The 19,822-nt window shown below is 51.2% G+C and overlaps 1 protein-coding gene across 5 annotated transcripts; it reads right to left on the reverse strand.

The window, feature by feature from the left end:
- Positions 1–65: 65 nt before the first annotated feature.
- Positions 66–19,255, reverse strand: SRRM2 (serine/arginine repetitive matrix 2). 5 transcript variants are annotated; one of them, XM_063100852.1, is made up of 15 exons: positions 19,052–19,255; positions 15,270–15,548; positions 14,260–14,367; positions 13,896–14,060; positions 13,225–13,302; positions 12,701–12,760; positions 12,559–12,591; positions 12,277–12,327; positions 12,030–12,122; positions 11,180–11,378; positions 3,221–9,909; positions 2,209–2,496; positions 998–1,111; positions 758–871; positions 66–630 (listed from the first exon to the last, which is right to left on the reverse strand). In XM_063100852.1, the coding sequence occupies exons 2-15, from the start codon at positions 15,509–15,511 to the stop codon at positions 621–623; spliced, it is 8,244 nt and encodes a 2,747-aa protein (XP_062956922.1). In that variant the 5' UTR covers positions 15,512–15,548; positions 19,052–19,255; the 3' UTR covers positions 66–620. The 5 variants fall into 5 exon arrangements, 4 of the variants coding, with proteins under 4 accessions (XP_062956922.1, XP_062956921.1, XP_062956923.1 ...); XM_063100851.1 differs by having other exon boundaries at positions 12,701–12,763; XR_010023907.1 differs by lacking the exons at positions 66–630; positions 758–871 and adding an exon at positions 1,253–1,864 and having other exon boundaries at positions 1,022–1,111; positions 12,701–12,763.
- Between the last annotated feature and the right edge of the window lie 567 nt (positions 19,256–19,822).

Below are 19,822 nucleotides of genomic sequence, written 5' to 3' on the forward strand. Positions count from 1 at the left end.
CAAGGTGGAAGGCAGCTCCTCTCCAGTGTGCTCTTGCCACCCCTAATAAACAATCTACAGACCAGTTCCTGCATTTCTCATTTTTATTTGACAGAAAAAGTTGCTCTTGCTGTACAGATTTTAAAAAACCAAAATGCCTTTAAGAAACGGTGAGGAAAGATTAGGAGGAGGGGGCCACCACCTCATGGGGGGCAGTAGGGACCAACTTATTTTCAACTCCTGCCCCTTCCTTCCAAGAAGACCTCACAGAGAATGTCCCCAGCCCCAAACCATCACCCCTCAAGGACTTGGGGAATACCAAGGGGGCCATGCCTCCCAGGCCCTTTCTGACTCCAGGCCAGGGTGTCTTGAACTGTATTCTCCCCTCCCCCAACTCCAACTGCTTCTGTCTGTCCCACCCCAACCCCCCTCCCAAAACACATGAACCAGGAAAAACTCACAGATTTAACATTTCACAGGAACAAAGGAAAAAACAAAACAAGGGAAAGAAGGGAGCCCTCCCAAGATGCTGCCAGGGTTCAAGGGGGGTCAGGCAAGGACCCCTCCCAAGGCTCTGTCAAGGAAAAGGGGGACACTCCTTGTGGCTCCAGAGCTCGGGGTGTGGCAGAACCCCCAAAGATTCATGGAGACCTGCAACAGAGAAGATCGGATCAACACAGAGGACCCACACCTCAAGCTCATCTCCCTGAGCCACTCCAAGCATGGTGCCAACCCCCTCGCCCAGAACCAGCTGTCAGGAGAAAAGGGGGCCACACACCTGGAGGAGCGGTGTCGCATGGGCCGGGGACTAGGTGTCTCCCTCCTGCGCTTGTGGCCTGGGGAGCAGCTGTCCCCACGCTGGCCTCTCCGGGAAGCCCGCTCACTACTGCTCCTGCAACACAGGACATATGTCAAAACAGGGTGGCACCAACCTCAGACACTGCTAGGCCTTGGAACTTTTTGCAGAAGATATGGTTGCTAGACCAGGGTGGCTGCTGACACTTGCTGTTGGCCCTACCTCTGCTGGTCCTGTGGTGAGGATTGGGGCGATGGCCGGCGACGTTCCACAGGCGAGTAGCTGAGGGACCTAGAATCCCGAAGGGAGTCTATTGGCTTCCGAGGGCTGCGGGACCTGGGGAGCAGAGCAGGACCCCATAGCACCATACCCTTCAAACCCACCAGCTGGCACTCAGGACCACCCACCCAGGTCCTGACCACCAAACCTCACACCACACAGGGCCAGCCTCAGACCCACCTTTGTCCGCTCACTCACCCATCCGCCCGCACAACATCCACTGAGTGCCCCAGTGGGCAGGGCACAGGGTGCAGCGGGGGATGCAAAAGATAAAGACAGTCCCTGCCCTTGGAGAAGGAGCTCAGTCTGGTGGTGAAGGAAGCCAGCAAGGGAGGCACGCCGGGCCGTGTGTGGGAAGCAGCCCGGCAGGGATGGATGTGTGTGGGTCAGAGACCCAGGGGAGGGGACGTGGGGCAGGGTAGGGAAGGGGCAGGGCAGTCTTCTCGAAGGTGCTGTTTGAGCTGAGTCTTGCAGAACGAGGAGTTCACCAGGCGGACAAGAGAATTCCAGGCAGAAGGAACAGCATGTCCAAAGGCATGGGGCTCTCCTTAGCCTGCAAGGCGCTGAATGTGGCTGGAGCACAGGGCATGTGTGGGGGCGGGCAGGAGAGGAGAACACAGGGCAGGCAAGGCTAGTTGGTGAAGAGCCTCACACGCCATTCCCGCAGAGGTGGCGCTTTATCCTGCAGGCCACAGGGCGTCCCGGAAGGATTTGTGAAGTGGAGGGAAGTAACCAGATGTGCGTTTTAGAAAGATCCCTCTGGCTACGTGTGGAAGAGAATGGCGTGGAGGCGGGGAGACAGGGAGGAGGCTGTGGACAGAGTCGGGAGAAGATGACGGTGGCCAGACCAGAGCCCTGGCAGTAGCAATGGGGAGACTTAAAGCTAGAATCCCTGGGGTCAGGCTGCATTTTGGGAGAAGGGGAGAGGAAGAAACCTAGCACTCCCCAATTCTGGCTTGAGCACCTACTCTGGGTGGTACAGCCCTTTACCAGAACAGGAGACAACGGAGTAGATGGAGAGAGAACACCCGACTCCTCCTATACAACCAGACACCATGTCTACATGAGACATCCCAGCAGTAATCTCACAGCCCAGGGACCCTTCTGTGGATGTCAGCCCTGACCCCTTCCATCTCAAGCAAGGCACCACTCACCTCCGCTCGCCAGGGGGTGGCTTCTTGGGGCTTGCAGGTTTGGGCAAGGCCTGAGGGCCAGGCTTAGCAGGGGAGGGGGAGGAGGAAGAGGAGGAGGAAGAGGAGGAAGAGGAAGAAGAGGAAGAGGAAGAGGAGGAGGAGGAAGAGGAAGAGGAAGAGGAGGAAGAAGAGGAGGAGGAGGAGCTGGAACTGGAACTGCTAGAGCGCCTCTTCCGTTTGGCTGGGGTTGGCTCCTGAGGACGTCCCTCTCGAACAGCCTCCTTTGGGGCTGGGATGGGGCTGGGGACCCTGTGGGAGAAGAGGAGTGTCACAAAGAGACAAGCTGCCCCAGCCCCAACCCTACCTTCCTTGGCCTGGAGGAACGGCAGTGGGGGAGGGGTGCCTGAGAAAGGCCCTGGGAGCTCAGTGAGCACATTCTCTGGAGAGCAGTGGCCCGAGCTGACCCAACCTCTGCTAACACAAGCAATAGGCTGGGGCCCACAGCACAAGGGATCAAGGTTAAACCTCAAGAATGTCCCTGATGAGGAATAAGGCCTCTGGGCTCAGGTGTGGAAGCTGAAGCTGGGTAGTCTCCTTCCTCGGAGAGCCGCAGCTTGGGTAGGCCCCTGTGAGTGCAGGTTGGCTGGGGCAGGGGCCGTCCTGCCTGGAGGCAGGGAGAGGGATGGGATGACCTCTGAAGATCCTTCCAGCCCAGGGAGTTCCTCTTGAGGTCTAACTGCCATCCCTCCTGCTGTAAAATTAAGTCCATTTCCTCTAGTTCTGTCCTCTGTAGAGACGGAAAACTTATCATTATCCTCTAGAGAATTAACCTTTGGAGACTTTTATCCGTCCCATTCCTCCCCCCTTCACCCCCACCCCGGCATTCTCTTCTACCCCCATCTTGAGGGTCAAGGTCCCCATACCTCCTCAAAGAACCAAGAACCTCTGTGACATTGTTTCTGTCCCTCCCCACTCCCCAACCAATCCCCAATACCTTCTCCCTAGAAAAGTTCTGAAAAGAAGCTTCCCTCACCTCTTCAGTGCTCCCTCAGGCTGAGCAGGAAGGCTGGAGCCCTCCGAATCACTAGAACTGGAGCCAGAGGAGGAGGAGGATGACGACGATGATGATGATGAAGAAGAGGAGCTGGAGGAGGACGAGGACGACGAGGAACTCCGCCGCTCCTTGGCTGGCTGCAGGGCGGCCAATGCAGAAGGCTGCTGGGCCCCAGTAGAAGCAGGTGGCTCCCCACCCTCAAGGTGGGACATCCCAGAGGCAGGGCCAGAGAGCATGCCATTGTGGTCACCAGCAGAGGACATGGTCTTTGCCACAGTCCCAGAGGAAAGGGACTGAGACCCTGCTACATGTGTGCTCTGGGCAACCAAAGAACGGGACTGATCTGAAAAAGCAGATGGTACAGGGGACCTAGGTCGATCCTGTGCTGGAGAGAGAAGAGACTGTGAGGAAGCCTGGACCATTCTTGTGGCAGGGGAGGGAGCCCGCTCAGATGTCATTCTAGACTGGCTCGGGGCAGATGGTGGTGTTCTGGACCTGTCTCGGTCTAGCAGTGGCGGTGAGGTTCTGCTGCTGACACGCTCGTAGGCAGAGAGGGGCACCCTGGGGCTGGTGAGGTTTGCACCAGACAACGCTGGTGCCATCCTAGCACTGGTGAGACTTGCAGGGGCCAAGGCTGCAGGGGTTCTAGAGCTGGCAATATTCACAGGAGCCGTGGCATGTGCAGACCTAGGACCCACCAGGTTTGCAGGGGCCGCAGCCTGGGGTGTTCTTGAGCTGGAAGGATAATTTGCAGCAGCCGGGGGTGTGCCAGAGCCTGTGAGACTCAAAGCTGCCAAGGCAGCTGGGGTTCTGGCTCCTGCTAGGTTCACAGCTGGGGCTGTGGGGGTGCGAGGGTCAGCAAGGTTCACAGCCGAAGGTGCCACTGCTGTTCTAGGGCTGGCCAAGTTTATGGCTGCTGCTGCTGCTGGCGTTCGCGAGTCAGCCAGGTTCACTGCTGTTGGGATGGCAGGTGTTCTGGCACTGGCCAGGTTCATGGCTGCTGCAGAGGCTGCAGGAATCCTACTCGCAAGGTTAGCAGCTGGGGCCGTTCTGAGACTCATAAGAGGAACTGGAGCTGGAACTTGGGACATTCTAGCTGCAAGACCAGCAGCAGACATGGACGGAGGAGGCCGAGCAGTACCAAGACTGATGGCTGTCAGGGCAAGTGCAATTCTAGATTGAGCATGATTTTCTGGCACGGATGTTCTCGGATGATCAGGTATTCGAGGACCTGGGCCATCCATCATGCAGCCACCAGCTTGCTGCAGGACAGACATGGGTGTTCTGGAGCTGCCAAGGGGTTCAAGCATTCCAGGTGATCTACAGCGGTCCAGAGGAGTTGGTGACATGCTAGGACGACTGAAGCAGCTCATTCTGGAGCTATTGAGTGCTACTGGAGGTGTTCGGGAACCAGAATGATTCCTTGTTGCTGGAGGAGTAGCAGAGCGCGAACGATCAGTACTACTTCCAGATGCAGAACGCCTGCGAATGGCAGGAGGAGATCTTGTTAAGGATCGTTTGCCCCGAACTGTTCGTGGAGTACGGGATCTAGAACGGCGGCGGATGGCAAGCGGTGAGCGACTTCGAGAACGTTTGCGTGGCAACAGTGGTGTTCGGGACCTTGAACGGCGCCGGATAGCTGGAGGTGTCCGGGACCTAGAGCGGCGACGTGTCACTGGGGAGGTTCGAGAGCGGGACCTCCTTCGGGTTACTGGAGACGTGCGAGAGCGAGATCTCCTTCTAGTGACTGGGGATGTTCTGGATCTTGACCTTCTGCGAGTAATAGGTGAAGTTCTGCTTCGAGATCGCCTCCTGGTCACTGGCGGAGTCCTAGATCTGGACCTTCTGCGAGTCACTGGTGGAGTTCTAGAACGGGAGCGACGGCGTGTTGTTGGTGTTCTGGACCTTGAACGACGGCGAGTTACTGGTGGTGTTCTGGACCTGGATCGCCTTCGATTCACTGGGGATGCTCTTGACCGAGATCTTCGTCGAGTCACTGATGTCCTGGACCTTGACCGTCTCCGACTGACTGGTGAGGTTCGAGACCTGGATCTACGTCGGCTGATCAAGGGTGTTCTAGACCTGGATCGCCGGTGAGTGGCTGGAGAGGCTCGAGATCTAGATCGTTTCCATTGGGCTGGTGATGTGCGTGAGCGAGAACGCTTCCGACTGGTGGGGGGTGTTCGAGAGCGGCCTCTTCGGCGTCGAGAGGAGGTTCGGGAACTCTCCTGCCTGGCAGGTGATCTTGAATGGTAACCAGAGCCTCCCCTTCTCCGACGAGTAACCCGAGACCTTGACCGGCTCCGCTGTCTTCTCCGAGAAGTTGATTGAGAAGATCCAGACCTATCTCGACGTCGGGTTGTTCTGGTTTTCTCTCTCCTTGAGCGGGAACGGGACCTCTGGAGTCCACGAGGCTTTGGTGAAGGAGAACGGCCTCTCCTTGAAGTTGTCTTAGTGTGTGGAGACGAAGCTGAGCGCCGACGGCGTGAAGATCTCGATTTTTCAGCTGGCTCTGTAGAAGACACTGAGGGACTTCTTCGGCGTCTTGGGGGAGTTCTAGAACGGGTTTCTGGTGAGGATGAGGCAGAGTGGCTTCTACGGGACAGTCTGGCCTTCCTAGTTAGCTCAGGAGATGATCGAGAGCTGCGACGTCGGGGTGGAGTCCGAGACTTGGTCTTCGGCTCTGGTGATGACCTGGAGCCTCTTCCAGTAGTTCTGGATTTTGGTAGGTGTTCTGGAGAGGACTCAGAACTGCTGCTTCCTTCAGGAGAAGGGCCTCTGCCTTTGCTTGATGAACCTGATCTGCTTCGTCTGAGAAGGGCCCGAGGGGCAGGAATTTGGGGCTCAGGAGAGGAATCAGAACCACTCTGAGCCCTGGGTGCCACTCTCGGTTTATCATTCACTTCAGGGGAGGAGGCAGACCTACTACGCCGAGGAGAAAGTCGGGATTTGCTATCAACCTCTGGAGATGATCCAGAGCGACTCCTTTGCCTAAGTGGGGTTCTTGTCTTAGCTTTAGAATCTGGAGAAGAGTCTGACTCACTTCTTTCCTGAGGGGATGCACTGGGTTTCCCATCAAGTTCCTGAGAAGATCCAGATCGACTTCTCTGCCCAAGGGAAGTACTAGCTGCAGTCTTCTGTTCAACTGATGACTCTGACCCACTTCTTTCTCTCTGGGGGGTAAGACACTTGTTGTTGAGTTCTGGGGATGATGGAGAACGACTCCTTGGCCTAGGAGTCTCAGGCAAAGCTTTCGGTTCTGGGGAAGAATCACATTCGCTTCTCTCCCTGGACGGTGTTCTAGGTATATCTTTCATTCCAGGAGAAGACCCAGACAGGCTGTGCCTCGAGGGAGTCCCAGACCCATCTCTAAGTCCTGGAGAAGACCCAGACCTGCTTCTCCTTGACGGAGTTCTGGGTAAACCGTCTTTCAGTTCAGGAGAAGATGCAGAACTACTTCTTTCTCTGGAGGGTGTTCTGGGTACAGCATCAAGGACAGGTGAAGAAACACTCTGATTGGAAGACATTCCCACCTTTTCTATTGCGTCTGGGGATAATTCAGAACTGCTGCGTGTGGAGGATCTTGTTGACTGTTCTTTTGTGTCTAGAGAAGGATCTGTTTCCAGCTGATTAAGGAAGGGTCCATTTAAATCTTTAACCTCAGGAGAAAATCCAGTATTCATTTCCATAACAACAGGGCCTGAATTTCTAAATTCTGAAGGTGATCCAAAGCTATTCTCCCTGGGAGGGGAGTTAGACAGTTCTTTATGTTCTGGAGAAAAATGTGGCCCACCCCAAGATGAGGCCACTGCAGGAACTTCTGCTTCCAGAAAAGCCTGTGGCTGGCTTTGGTCAAGAGTCAAAGGCACAGCCGGCCTTTCCTCTACTTCAGGAGATGATTCGAAGTTACTTCCAGCCATTTCTTTAAACTCTGGAGATAAACCCTGTTTTGAGGGTTCTTCAGATTTCTCTACCACCTCCATTAATTCATCTTGGCTCGACTTAGCTAACGCACTATTTTGGTCTTTTGTATCTGAAGGTGACCCAGTGCCACTTCCTTCCCGTGATGGGGTTATAGGTGTGTCTTTGAGTACTGGTGAGGACTCAGGCCTATCCTGCATTGGAGGACTAAATTTGTCTCTTGGTCTAGCAGATGATGCAAGAACACCCTCCTGAGGGGGTAAGGCTGTTTTCTCTTTTGATTCAGGACAGGGATCTGATCTACTTTGCCCCAGAAGACATTTAGAGTCCACTGCAGGATATGGGGAAGAGTAAGACTGGGACCTGCTCTGTGGAGACATTCCTGATTTCAGCCTAGGACTTGCTGACAATTCACTTCTATCTTGTCTTGTTGGAGATCTGGGTGCTGGCTCAGTTACTGGAGATGAAGACCTGGATTGGCCACCTTTAGGAAGTGTCTGAGATTTGTTCTGCAATGATGAAGATTCTGAGTGACTCTGCCTCATTTCTGGACTTGAAGTATCAGATCTTGGGTCTGGTGAAGTTAGAGACTGTCCTTTCTGTTGCAGAGATGACGAGCCAAAATAGCTCTCTCCTGGTGGTGTGCTAGATTTTACTCCCAGACACACAGAGAAAGATCCAGAGCAACTTTGTGCTGGTGAGTCTTTAGACTTCTCTTGGGGACGTGGTGACTTTGATCCAGAAAGACTTTGCCCTGGTGGAGTCTGAGGTTTTACTTTAGGGTATGGCGAAGTGGACCCTGAGTGACTCTGTCTTGGTGGTGTTCCAGATTTCACTTTGGTATCTGGTGAGGAGGACCTAGAATGGCTGTGTCTTGGCAATGATCTGGATTCCATCCTGGAGTAGGGAGACACTGATCCACTTTGCCTTGGAGGCGATCTAGATGTAACTCTACTAGGACTTGGAGAAGAGGAGCCAGAATGGCTTCTTCGTCTTGGTGATGTTATCGGCTTCACTTTGGGTTGTGGAGATGATGTCCTAGATGGGCTCCATCTTGGAGGTGTGCTAGACTTCACTCTAGGAGGAGAAGACCCAGAGCAGCTATGTCTAGAAGGAGTCCTAGATTTTACCTCAGGGTCAGGTGATGATTCAGATCGACTGCATCTTTGTGGTGTTGCAGACTGTTCATTAGCCTGGAGACTTATTACAGACCCTTGTCTTGGTGGTGTTCCAGATTTCACTTTAGAATGAGGAGATAAACTGGAATGACCCTGTCTTGATGGCGTTTTAGATTTCTGTTTAAGTGGTGGAGAAGAACCAGAGCGACTTCGCCTTAGTGGCGTTCCAGGTTTAGCTTTAGGTTGGGATGATCCAGAGCGACTGCGCCTAGATGGTGTCTGTGACTTTTGTTTAGTGAATGGAGAGGACCCTGAAAGGCTTCGCCTCAAAGACAAGCGAGATTTTGCTTTGGATCGTGGTGAAGATAGTGACCTGCTCCGCCTCGAAGAAACGCAAGATTTTTTCATTTCTGGACTTGAATTGGATCTGCTCCTCCTCTGAGATGTTCTGAATTTGTTTTTCCTCTCTGATGATGAGCCAGACCTACCCCTTCTTTGGGGTGTTCTAGAATGAGATCTTCCACGTCTAACTAGACTTCTACTGCGGGATCTTCCTCGTCTTGCTGGTGTCCTAGACCGAGATCTTCCTCGTCTTGCTGGTGTTCTAGAGCGTGAGCGACCACTGCGCCTGGCTGGTGTTCTAGAGCGTGAGCGACCACTGCGCCTGGCTGGGGTTCTGGAGCGTGAGCGACCACTGCGCCTGGCTGGGGTTCTGGAGCGTGACCGGCCACTTCTCCTGGCTGGCGATCTACTCCGAGACCTCCGCCGTACTGGTGATCGGGTCCTAGATCTGCGCCTAGCAGGTGTTCTAGACCGAGACCTGCCCCTCCGGGCTGGTGTTCTAGACCGAGACCTTCGCCTGGTGGGTGTTCTAGACCGAGATCTGCGCCTGGCGGGTGTTTTAGAGTGGGACCTGCCCCGCCTGGCTGGTGTTCTAGAACGAGATCTGCCCCTAGTGGCTGGGGATCTAGAGTGCGACCTGCCTCGCCTTGCTGACCTAGACCTGCCTCTTCTCTGGGTATTTCTGCTTCTGGACCAGCCTGGTCGCTGAGGAGACCTAGAGCGGCCACGTCGCTGGGGGCTTCTAGATCTTCCCCATCTCTGTGCAGACCGGGACCTACGCCACTGAGGGGATCGGGACCGAGAATGACCTCTCTTAGTAGGTGATCGAGACCGAGATCGCCCCCTCTTAGTAGTGGCAGGACTACGGGACCTCCCCACTCTACGGGAAGGAGAACGAGTATGTGACTTATCCCGCTTTGCTCGGCCATGTGAGCGATTCTTGGATGTGGGAGAAGAAGAAATCTCTCGGCGGGCCCCAGGGGCTTGTGCAGGTTTAGGACTTTCAGGGGAAGAGCTGGCATGACGAGAAACTTTGGTAGGTTGAGGGGATGGTGGGCAGCTCTCAGAGGAAGAAGACTGCGGAGGTTTCTCAGGAGACTTAGGTGGTGAACAGCCCCGGATTGGGGAGGCCTCAGATGGGGGCTTCACTGGCTCCTGGCTTAAGGGTGTTGTTGCGAGGGGTTGTGGGGAGCCACCATGTTGCTCAGCAAGGAGCAGAGTGGGAGCAGGTGGTTCTGGGCCTGTGCTGCTCCTTTCCAGAGAGGGGCTAGGTTGAGTTGCAGATTTCTAGGAGTCGAAGAGAGAGCAGGGATAGGGATGTGTAAGCGCCAAAACTTCACATCACCCAATACCCTTTTCAACTAAACTAAAAAAAAAAAAAAGCAAAAAACTGGCCAGTACAGGGGTTGAACCCCAGACCTTGGTGTTATCAGCATCATACTCTAACCCACTAGCTAACCGGCCAGGCTTTCCAATGAAATTTTCTTCTACACACCCCATTATACCAGTTGGTCCTTTTCCTCACCACAGTTAGTCACATTCATTCAATAACAAAGGATTATATAACATAAACCACAATGGGGAAACCTGAAGATATGAACAGTCTGTGACCTCAAGAGTCTTAGGATCTGAATAAAAGACGAAAGCAACAACTAATGTACTACATTTAACAAATACCATTAATAAATGCTGTGATAATAGAAAAGTATTTTAAGTGGAAAGAAAGCAATTTGCTACTGTGGATAGCAACTGACTTCACCTTTCATGGATAACTATTAAATTAATTAAATGAAATAGCATGAACAAAGGTAAAGGTTTGAGAACACGACTTGTGTGAAGAATAAGAAAGTATAACACCATGGTCCAGGGTTTGATCCCGGTACCGGCCAGCAGACTAAAAAAAAAAAAGTAGACCAGGATCTGCTGGAGTACAGGAAAAGAGAGAGACCAAATCATAAAACCCTTAAATACAATTTAAAAGCAGCAGCAAGTCGATAAAGTTTCTGAGGTGATCCAACTTATAATTTGGAAAGGTATATGGAAAATAGATGGAAGAATTTATACTGTAATAGTTGAAGCAAGAAGAAATGATTAGAGCTTAAATTAGAACAGAGAACATAAAACAACAGAACTACTGAAAAAACAAAATTCCACTGTTTTTAGACTGCTGGAAGCAACCCAGTGAGTTGAAAATTTTTAATGAGCCATGACAAGCATTTAACGAAAAAAAAAAACTAGAAGCATAAGTAGTAAAGCTAAATGGAGTTTCAAGAAACTTATTTCAGTCCTATCTACGTACATGCGTAAACAAGACAGTAATATAAAACATGAATATACAATAACTTTTGATTCTAAAGGAATCACAATTCAGTGAGTCACAATTCTAAAGGATTTGTAGATGCAAAAGAGAATTTGGTCACTTGGGAGAGGAAGGCAGAAAAAAAGAACTGAATTCGTTTCTCTTAATAAGCTATTACCCTCTCCCCTTCACTTCACACACCTGTCCTAAACCCATTCTCTCATAAGCCAATGAACATCCACTAACTCAGGAACATACCTCCTTCTTGTCTTTATCTTTGCCTTCATAAGGGCTACTAGGCTGCTTTGTAGAGGGCTCCGGGCTGCCAGGCTGTTGAGTGTTGGTGGTACCTGGTTCACCGGAAGGTGCATCTCCCTCCCCTCGACGCCCTGAAGCAGGGGAAGGACTTCGCCCAGTCAAGGCAGTTGTACGGGTTTTAGCTGCGGCGCTTCTAGACCTAAGAGTTAATTGAGGATGGGCGAGAGGAGGGAAATCAGCTCAAGGGAGAACAGAAAACCCCCTCCCCAGTTCCCATCGACCTTTCCAAACTGTACAACCCTCTTCAAAAAACTTTCTTAAGCGCATGACTCAAATCACTCATTGAAGTGCAAGTTCAGTCCACTTTGGTCCTTCTCTTCCCAATAATCCCAAAGAATGTTCTCCCTCTACCCCTTTATTCACCTCCCCCAAACATCCCCAAACCCTCCAACCCAGCCCATTCCCTACCCACTTCATTCACAACTCACCTCTGAGCCCACCTCCTTCAGGAAGCCTTCCCCGATTAAGGAAGCCAGGGTAAGGATTCCTTCCTCCCCCAGACACCACGAACAAACCACCACCCCCCCTATTCTGGCAGTCCATATACATCAGAACAAAACAAAAAATAACAAACAAAAAGAAAACAAAAAAAAAAGAAAGAAAAAAAAAGAGGAGGGGAAATGTATATGTCTGTCCATCCTGTTGCTTTAGCCTGTCAGCTCCTAGAGGGCAGGGACCGTGTCTTCCGAATGGTCTGTGCAGCGCCTAGCACACCGTGGGCGCTCAATAAATATTAAATTGATTAGCTCACCACTCCCTATCCCTCCCTTCCTCTTGGACCACCCCTTACCGACTGCGGGAAGTATCTGAAGAGGAAGCAGAATCAGCAGAAGTTGAACGGTGGGCCCGACGGCTCTTGGGGGCTGGTGTTGTACTTCGAGACCTGAACAAGACCACGATCACAACTCAGAGTGCTATTATACTGATACTGGATTCTCCTCACCCACTCACCAACCCTTTACTGGTCAAGAACATGACTGATTTTGCCCTCTCCTCCTAAGGTGGCATTCACCTACTTACTAAGCAAATTCACTCACCGTTTCCGCTTCTTGTCCTTAGATTTACGTTTGCTCTTTGGAGTGGGAGACCTGAGAAATAAGACAAGGTTGTTAAAAATAAATTTTTAAAAAAGAAAAAAATAAAACCAAAAGTGAAATGGAGAAATTGGGGAACATTACTGACAGCAGATAGATCGGGGAATTGAGCTTTACTACAAGAAAAGAAATCTCCCAAAGGTTAAGTAAAAAGCAAGCAAAGCCATCACGCAATGGCTCAACAATCCCATGTGCCACTATGTCTATGAGCTCAAGAGCTCTTACCTATGCTTCCGTTTCTTGGACTCAGATTCTGACCTGTTAGGAAAGAGAGGAAAAAAAACAACAAAAAACCATAAACCAACACCTATATATGTCTGGACTCAGCAAGACTTCTCCAATTACTCCAGGTACTCCCATCTCATACCTGTGCTTCTTCTTCTTGGAGCTCTTCTTCCTCTCCCGTCGAGGAGAACTGCTCTCTGACCTGCTAAAGACGGATCCAAAAAACCAAGGTCATTCTACTTGGCTTCTTCCCCGGCCCTCCTACTTACAATCCATCCCCCCCCCCCCCCGGCCAAAGTTTCTAAAGCACCCAAACAACCCCAACGGCATCAATACCCCAGGACTAAGCCCAGGACTTCTTTATTCTCTAAGAAGTACACGTAAAAACAAAATCAAAAAACCTCAAAATGGAAAAAAAAAGAAATTCCAGAAATCCAAAACGTGCTGGCCGGTTCTTAACTGGCAGAGCTGCAGACTCAACCCCTCCCCACTGAGCAGCACATGTATTTCTTCTCCCAGTTGAGACCCCAATGGTAACTCCCTCCTCCCTGACTTCCTTGACAAGTGTTTCCTCCTTCCTGGAAACAAGAATTCTTGACTTCCAGAGATAAAGTACACGACTGGACTGGTCCTCTGGCTACTACAGTAACATTCCAATTAACTTACCGTCCTCTATCTTTCTTCTTTTTCTTCTTCTTTTGCTTTGGGGTTGGTGAGCGAGAACTGCTGGACTCCCGGACAAGGCTGGGGAAAGATGTAAAGTAGGGATGGGTGCTAGGACAAATCTTCTTAGACATTCCAACTTTGGAAGAACAAAATCAGAAGACTTCAGAGAAAAATAGTCCACAAAAAATTAGAAAAGGTTGACTATTCCCGCTGGAGCTGGGATACATTCTTCTCTCCTGTCTGCAGACATATGCATTCGAGACTCTTCAGCCTTAGGGTTCCAGGACTTACATTAGCGGCACCCTTGGCTCTCAGTTCTTTGCCCTTAGACTGAGAACCACATTGGTCTCCCTGGTTCTAAGGCTTCTGGAATTGGACTGAGCACACTACCGACACCCAGTCTGCAAAAGACCTATTGTGGGAGTCCTCAACCTTTACAATCCTGTGAGCTGATTCCCCTAATAAAATACCCTCTCATATATACATACATACACATACCCTGTTGGTTCTTTCTCTCTGGAGAGCCCTAAGATATCACACCACATAGCTGTTTTTTTCTTAGAATGCCACATGGAAATAAAAACATTTCTGTGTCTAGGCAAAAAAAAAATTAAAGCAGTGTGCTTAGAATGAAAAAGAGAAGCTGACACTGGTTTCTTGGTCTTGTGTACCTGTAAGGTTTAGGGGGCTCAGGAGCCGATTGTTTAGCTTCTCGAGCACGACGCTGAGGATCAAAAGAGCTGCCATCTACATAGGAATCACTGATGCCAAAGGCAGCACGGAGTCGCTCATTCTTTTTCTCATTCAATTCTGCCAACTGGTGAGTCTCAGTTACCCTAGGGGAAAAAAAGACAAAAGTCTGAAAGAAGTAGGGAATAAAGGGCAGAGCTGTACTCGGAACAAAATTATAAGCAAAAGCTAAAAAGACATGGGGAAAAGAAAACCAAGACAGGGAGTAAGTCCCAGGTAAGGAGAGAGGACAGCAGCAGCAACAGCACAGAGTCCAGAGGAATCAAGGGAGTGCGCAACACTCACGCTGGCCTCTGCCCTGGGGTCTCCTCCTTGCCCCCAGGGTTCACATCCTTCTCCAGCAACATGAGTCGAAAGGTCGCCACTTTTTCCTGAATTTGCTGTTCCTCGTACCTAAAGAACAAATTCCTTCAGAGTTAGAGCTTAAGAAGATGCTTTCCCCAGCCCCAGATTTACATTTCCCTCATTCTCAACAGGGTCCCTACCCTGTCCATGCACACGTAAAACTTTTCACTCACTGTCACCCAAAAGTTCTCTCTCTCAAGTCCTTCTGATCTTTTTCCATCATATTTCTTCCCTCTACATACTACTCCCTCTAGGACAGTGGATTTTAAACACGCTACACTTCAGGGACCAAGAGAGGAAAGTTAAGCAGGCAGAGTTCCAAGTGCTCTTCCTCAACTTCAACAAGGACTAGTCTTTTTATTTCCTAGGTTTCCAAAGTAAGCTATATTGTATAAAATGGGTGCTGTTGCTCAAGTTTGAAAACCACTGCTCTAAAAGGTTTTCTGCCTTAATGTGTTCCTCTTCCAAGATTTCACTCTCCTGTCCAGCTCATGATTCTCTCTTATTCAAGTATTCTTCCAATTCCTATTTTCCTGCCTTTGCTACTTTCCAAGGCCTTTCAATCCTTAAGTCCATTTACCTTCCTCTCTTCTACCAATGACAACACCTGCCAACTTACCTAGCTCTTCTCCCGCCTGGTCTCTGTTCTCCCATCTCTCCCTTAAAGCACATTTTTTGTTCCTTAATGGTCCCCCTTTCCCCATATGCCTCCATCTAAATAATTCAGACTCATCTAAATAATTCAGTTATACCCCAGACACACCTTTTCCTCATCTCCCACTCTGCACTGTCCCTTAACTCTTTTCAACTCTTTTAGCTCATTCACCTCCTCCCCTACCACAACTCCTCTCCAGGCCTCTTTCAACCAGCTCTAAGCTTCCTATGTCCCACCTAGTACCCCCAGCTCTGCACTCATGCAGTGCTTGGCTCTCCCCCAGCCCTCCCCTCACCCCTGCTCTTCCATCATCTCCTCCAGCTCGAGGCATCGCAGCTCCACCCGCCGCTTGCGCTCGTGGTCCAGGATGTCAGGATTAGGCCGCTTCACCAGGGCAGCCTCCAGGCGCCGCAGTTCCTCCTCTCCCTTGTAGTCAGGCCGCTCACCCCGGCGGCCCCGCACCAGGGACAGGTTGCGCTGGACGTAGCCGTTGGTGCCGCTGCCCCGGGGCGTCGGCAGCCCGATCCCGTTGTACATGGCCCTGTGCCCGGGGGTGGGGGGGGCACCACCGCTCCTGGGGGGGAGCGGGGAGACACAGGTCAGGCCCCTGACCCCAAACTAACCACTTACCACCACCCAAGTCCCTGTTCCTCTTCATCCCTATTTCACCATTTTTTCTTCACGCTAAATCTCCTTTAGCTGCATAAAGCTTCATCATCTTCCTGGCCTTCTAATAAAACCCCTTCTGTCTTTCCTGTACTGCTTCCTTTCCACCAAATCACAGCCCAGTTCTTTATAGCCTTCCCACCACTCCCCATGCTCTTGCACAGAATTCAAAATCATTCCTCCTTGCACCTAGATTTTCTTTTTCCATACTAAGCAAACAAGAACCCTATTTCTCTCAAATCTCTCCACACTGTCCCTTTAGTCTCCTTTGGCCCCAATACACACAAGTGGTGTCTTCACCAACTAATCTAATTCCTAATCTCTGGTAACTGACTGAAGTCTCCAAATAGAACACAATGAACAGCAGCCATAAATCTTTGGCACCCAAGGACCTGCAGTCCATGTCCAAAGACTTCCCAGAACTAGCTTAAAGATTTCAGACTACTCTGTACAAATATATAAATGACAAAAACAGCCCACAGATATCTAAACAAGTATACCGGTTGGTTAAGATAAATCCAAAGTGTCCTGAGCAGTCTCACCCCCAGGCTAAAGGCCAGCATGCACATCAGAAGCACACATGAAACTTGTATACATAATCTTCTTATACTTCACCTCCCAGGTAAGAAGCCATTTCCTTGATTCCAAATATTTATAGTTCCTATCAACTATCCTAGTATTTTATTCCTTCATTTCCTTCCCAACAGGATTTACCACGATTTGCAGCTCCTCCAAATCTCCTATTAAATATCACCTGTTTTCAACTAAGTGCTCTATTTAAACACATCTGACCAGCCTCCTCTGTTCCAACTGTTGTCATACCGTCTCTACATACCTTGCCCTAAACTTAACTAGAAAACCCTCACTCTCTATACCTCACTTCCATTAATGTCCAACTGCATCAGCTTTCCCTACCAACCCCCTGTACGCACTTCTAGTTTTTTTCTCCCAGCCCTGCTTTCTCCCTCTCATCTGTTAACCCCATGCCTCCTGCCAGAGTCTATCCTCTCAACTTGTCCCAACCCCACATGACTCTGAAGAACCCTCAAGCTCTGGTTTTACTGGTTAGATTTCTTGGCTACACGTTCTATATTCCTTTCTCCTGCCATATATGCTCATATTTCTTTCTCTGACTCAAACTCTCAAAGACAGTTTCAGAGCATGAATGCGTGAAGGAAAATTACCCCAGGGAAAAACCCCAAGAAACAGGCAGAGTGGACAGGTTAGTTAAAGCAGATGGAATTAGACGAGAAGGCTGTATTTCAAAAATTCCAGAATAAAGAAGCACCATATAAATACCTATGGAAATGTACTAAAGTGCACCCAAAAAGGAAAAAAAAAGGTATGAGGGGATGTTGAATGGAAGGGAGCTAGCCCAGCTCCAGAAAAGCTTACCACCACTGCCCCCCCATCCCAGTAGCAGACCCACAGAATAACTGAAAGCAAAAGACAACTGTACTAGGGTAAAGGAGTGACAGATAAGGCTAAATCTAGGAAAGTGGAAATGCAGGAAGAAATGAAAAACTTGTTTTATCCTAAGAAATCAGTAACTCTACCTTCCAACGTTTACTTTCATTTTCTATTACCAATCCTCCCCACTCCAAACCTCTGCCTCTCCATACCCCACCTAATTTCTCTTCTCCTGCTGAACGCTTCTGACCTGCAATTAATTCTTCAGCCGAACCATTCACCCACACTTCCATACCACCTCACACAAAAATCCTCCCACTCCTTAAGGAGGGAAAACCAGCAACTGGTAAGTAAAGGGTATTAAGTCACAACGTTTTAGAGAACTTTCAGGAAATGAACCAAGCTTAAAAAAAAAAAAGACACGACAGCATTCAAAGCAGTGCTCAAGACTTTATCAGCACCGCACTCTCCCGAGTGAGCCACGGGCCGGCCCGAGCGCTCAAGACTTTAAAAAGAGAAACTAACATCAATATAAACCACCAAAACCAGACCACTTCATAAAATAAGGATTCTTAAACAGGGGTCCACAGACTGTGGGTATGCAAAAGCTACCCAAGACAAAAGCAGAAAGAGTAAGCTGCAAAAGAAGACAAAAAAGAATTTTTTGTCCGAGAATAATCAGAATGCCAAGCCAATAAGGAGACAGAAGTGTTATCTTGAAATTCAGTGTGAGGGCTTGCGGTCCCTGGCTCACTCGGGAAAATGCGGTGCTGATAACACCAAGGCCACGGGTTCGGATCCTATATAGGGATGGCCGGTTGGCTCACTGACTGAGCGTGGTGCTGACAACGCCAAGCTAAGGGTTAAGACCCCCTCACTGGTCCTCTTTTTTTTTTTTTTTTTTTTTTTAAAGAAATTCAGTATGACGGCACTCAAGAAAGAAAATGGCACCAGAAGGGAGGAGGGGGCGTCCAGGAAAGTGGACATTGGTAAGACCAGCACGCTCAGCACTGGGCACTGTAGTAGCTGAGTGGACACTATGGAACCAAAAGGCTAAAATACTAGCTCAGAAAAAAGCTTACGCCCGCTCAATTTAGAGGAAAAGCAGCAAAACAGACTCTTCTTGAATTATTTATTTAGAGAAGAGTTAAGCAGAAACTGAGGCTCAGAAGAGTTGTAGTGCCAAATACTGCCTGAAACAGGAAGCCAGAACCCTTAAACAGGGTCCAGCGTTTTCTTCCCAAAGAAGAGCTCCAAAAGACTCCCTACCTTTAAGTCAACTTTTAAGGAAACGTTGAAAAAGTGAAACAAAAAAGGGAGCAGATAGTTTACCTTCCACAAGTAAACTGAATTTTTTTTTTTTTTTTTAAAGGTTTGGGGTCCTTCCCCGTCTACAACCTCGCGGCTGACAGTAACGAGTCCAAACTGTTTAATTCCGGGCCATCTCCCTCACCGCGCTGGCCGCACTGGCTAGGCCGCGAAGGACTATTTTCGGCCTTGGGGGAGGGGGGAGGGGGCTGCACGGCGCCCCGCAGTCTGGGAGGCACCGGGCCCAAGACGGACGGGGAGGCCCAACGCCCGAGACGAGCGGAAAAAAGGGATCCGGGCTGAAGTAAAATATCCAAAAGCAGACCCCAGCTGCCGCCCCCTCCTCGCCGCTGAAAGGCCGAAAGGAGCAACTGCGGAAAGGCCGCTTCGGCCGCATGCGTGGGGGAGAAGAGACGTGGAGCCGCGCGAGAACCCCCCTCGCCGAAGCGCGCGCGAACCCGAGTGCAGGCGGCGGCGCGCGCCGTTGCCATAGGGGGCGGGGGGAATCGAAGCCCGCGCGCGACAGGAACCGCGGGAAGGGGGAGGGGAAGCAGCCAAGCGAGGAGTCCCCGCGGCTAAGGGCAGTAAGCGCGCGTGCGCGCGGCGGCCTGGGCCGTTCTCCGCGCGCTTTGGCCTCGCGCCGGGGCCGCCGCCCCTCCCCCACCCAGCTCGCGCGCTCCCTCCCCCTCTCACCCGCCGCCGCCTCCGCCCGCCGCCGCCGAGGGGGAGAGGTCCTGCCGCTACCGCTGCTCGAGCTCCCGCGTTCCTCGGGGTCTGAAGCCGCCGCCTCGCCTCGCCTCGACTGCCCGCCTCAGCCGACGCCGACGCCTCCTCGCTTCCTCAGGGGCCGCAGCGGGCTCCGACTGCGCCACTCGCACCCCGCCTGGGCCGCGCTATACGTCAGCACGACTGAGTGCGTCAGCACGCAACCGCTCACCTCGCAAGGCCCGCCGGGAACCGTAGTACGCCCCGCGGTCTTGTGCGCAGGCGCCAAAGTCACAGCTTAAGAAGTATAGTTTCTTAAGCTGCAAGGGAGGCTCCCCTCACTTGCCGAAGAACTACGAGTCCCGTCGGCCAGTGCGAAGAAAGGCGGGGGAGCGAACCAAACCCACAATGTATTCTGCAGGCCTTCCGCTGGGGGGAGGGGCACAAGGCTCAACGTCGCATCGAGAGACGCCCGAGCGCATCTCGGCCTCCCGCCTTCGACACAGAGCATTCTGGGAGTTGTCGTTCAAGCGTGGCGCGGAACCCGGATGTAGCTTCGGCCCTGAGGCACGGCAGCCATTTTGTCTCCCCGTGTTGGGAAGCGATGGCTCGAACCCGGTGACCCCGCTGCTTCCATGTGACCGTGGCCGTGCAGCACTAGGCCTAACGTAGGCGGGAGCGGCCGCCTCAGACCCCTGCCAGAGGGCCGCCCTGGAGCCGCTGAGTCCACCCTCAAGCCCAGGGCCTGAAGCAAAGGCC

This window comes from Cynocephalus volans, chromosome 6, assembly GCF_027409185.1.
Source record: "Cynocephalus volans isolate mCynVol1 chromosome 6, mCynVol1.pri, whole genome shotgun sequence".
Taxonomy (NCBI): Eukaryota; Metazoa; Chordata; class Mammalia; order Dermoptera; family Cynocephalidae; genus Cynocephalus; species Cynocephalus volans.

Coding starts and splice junctions, on each gene's coding strand:
- SRRM2 (XM_063100851.1), bottom strand. CDS start 15,511: ATGTACAACGGGATCGGGCTGCCGACGCCCCGGGGCAGCGGCACCAAC. Junction 9,910..11,179: donor AAGATAAAGACAAGAAGGAG/GTATGTTCCTGA, acceptor TTCGACTCCTAG/AAATCTGCAACTCAACCTAG. Junction 1,112..2,208: donor CCACCCCCTGGCGAGCGGAG/GTGAGTGGTGCC, acceptor TCTGCTCCCCAG/GTCCCGCAGCCCTCGGAAGC.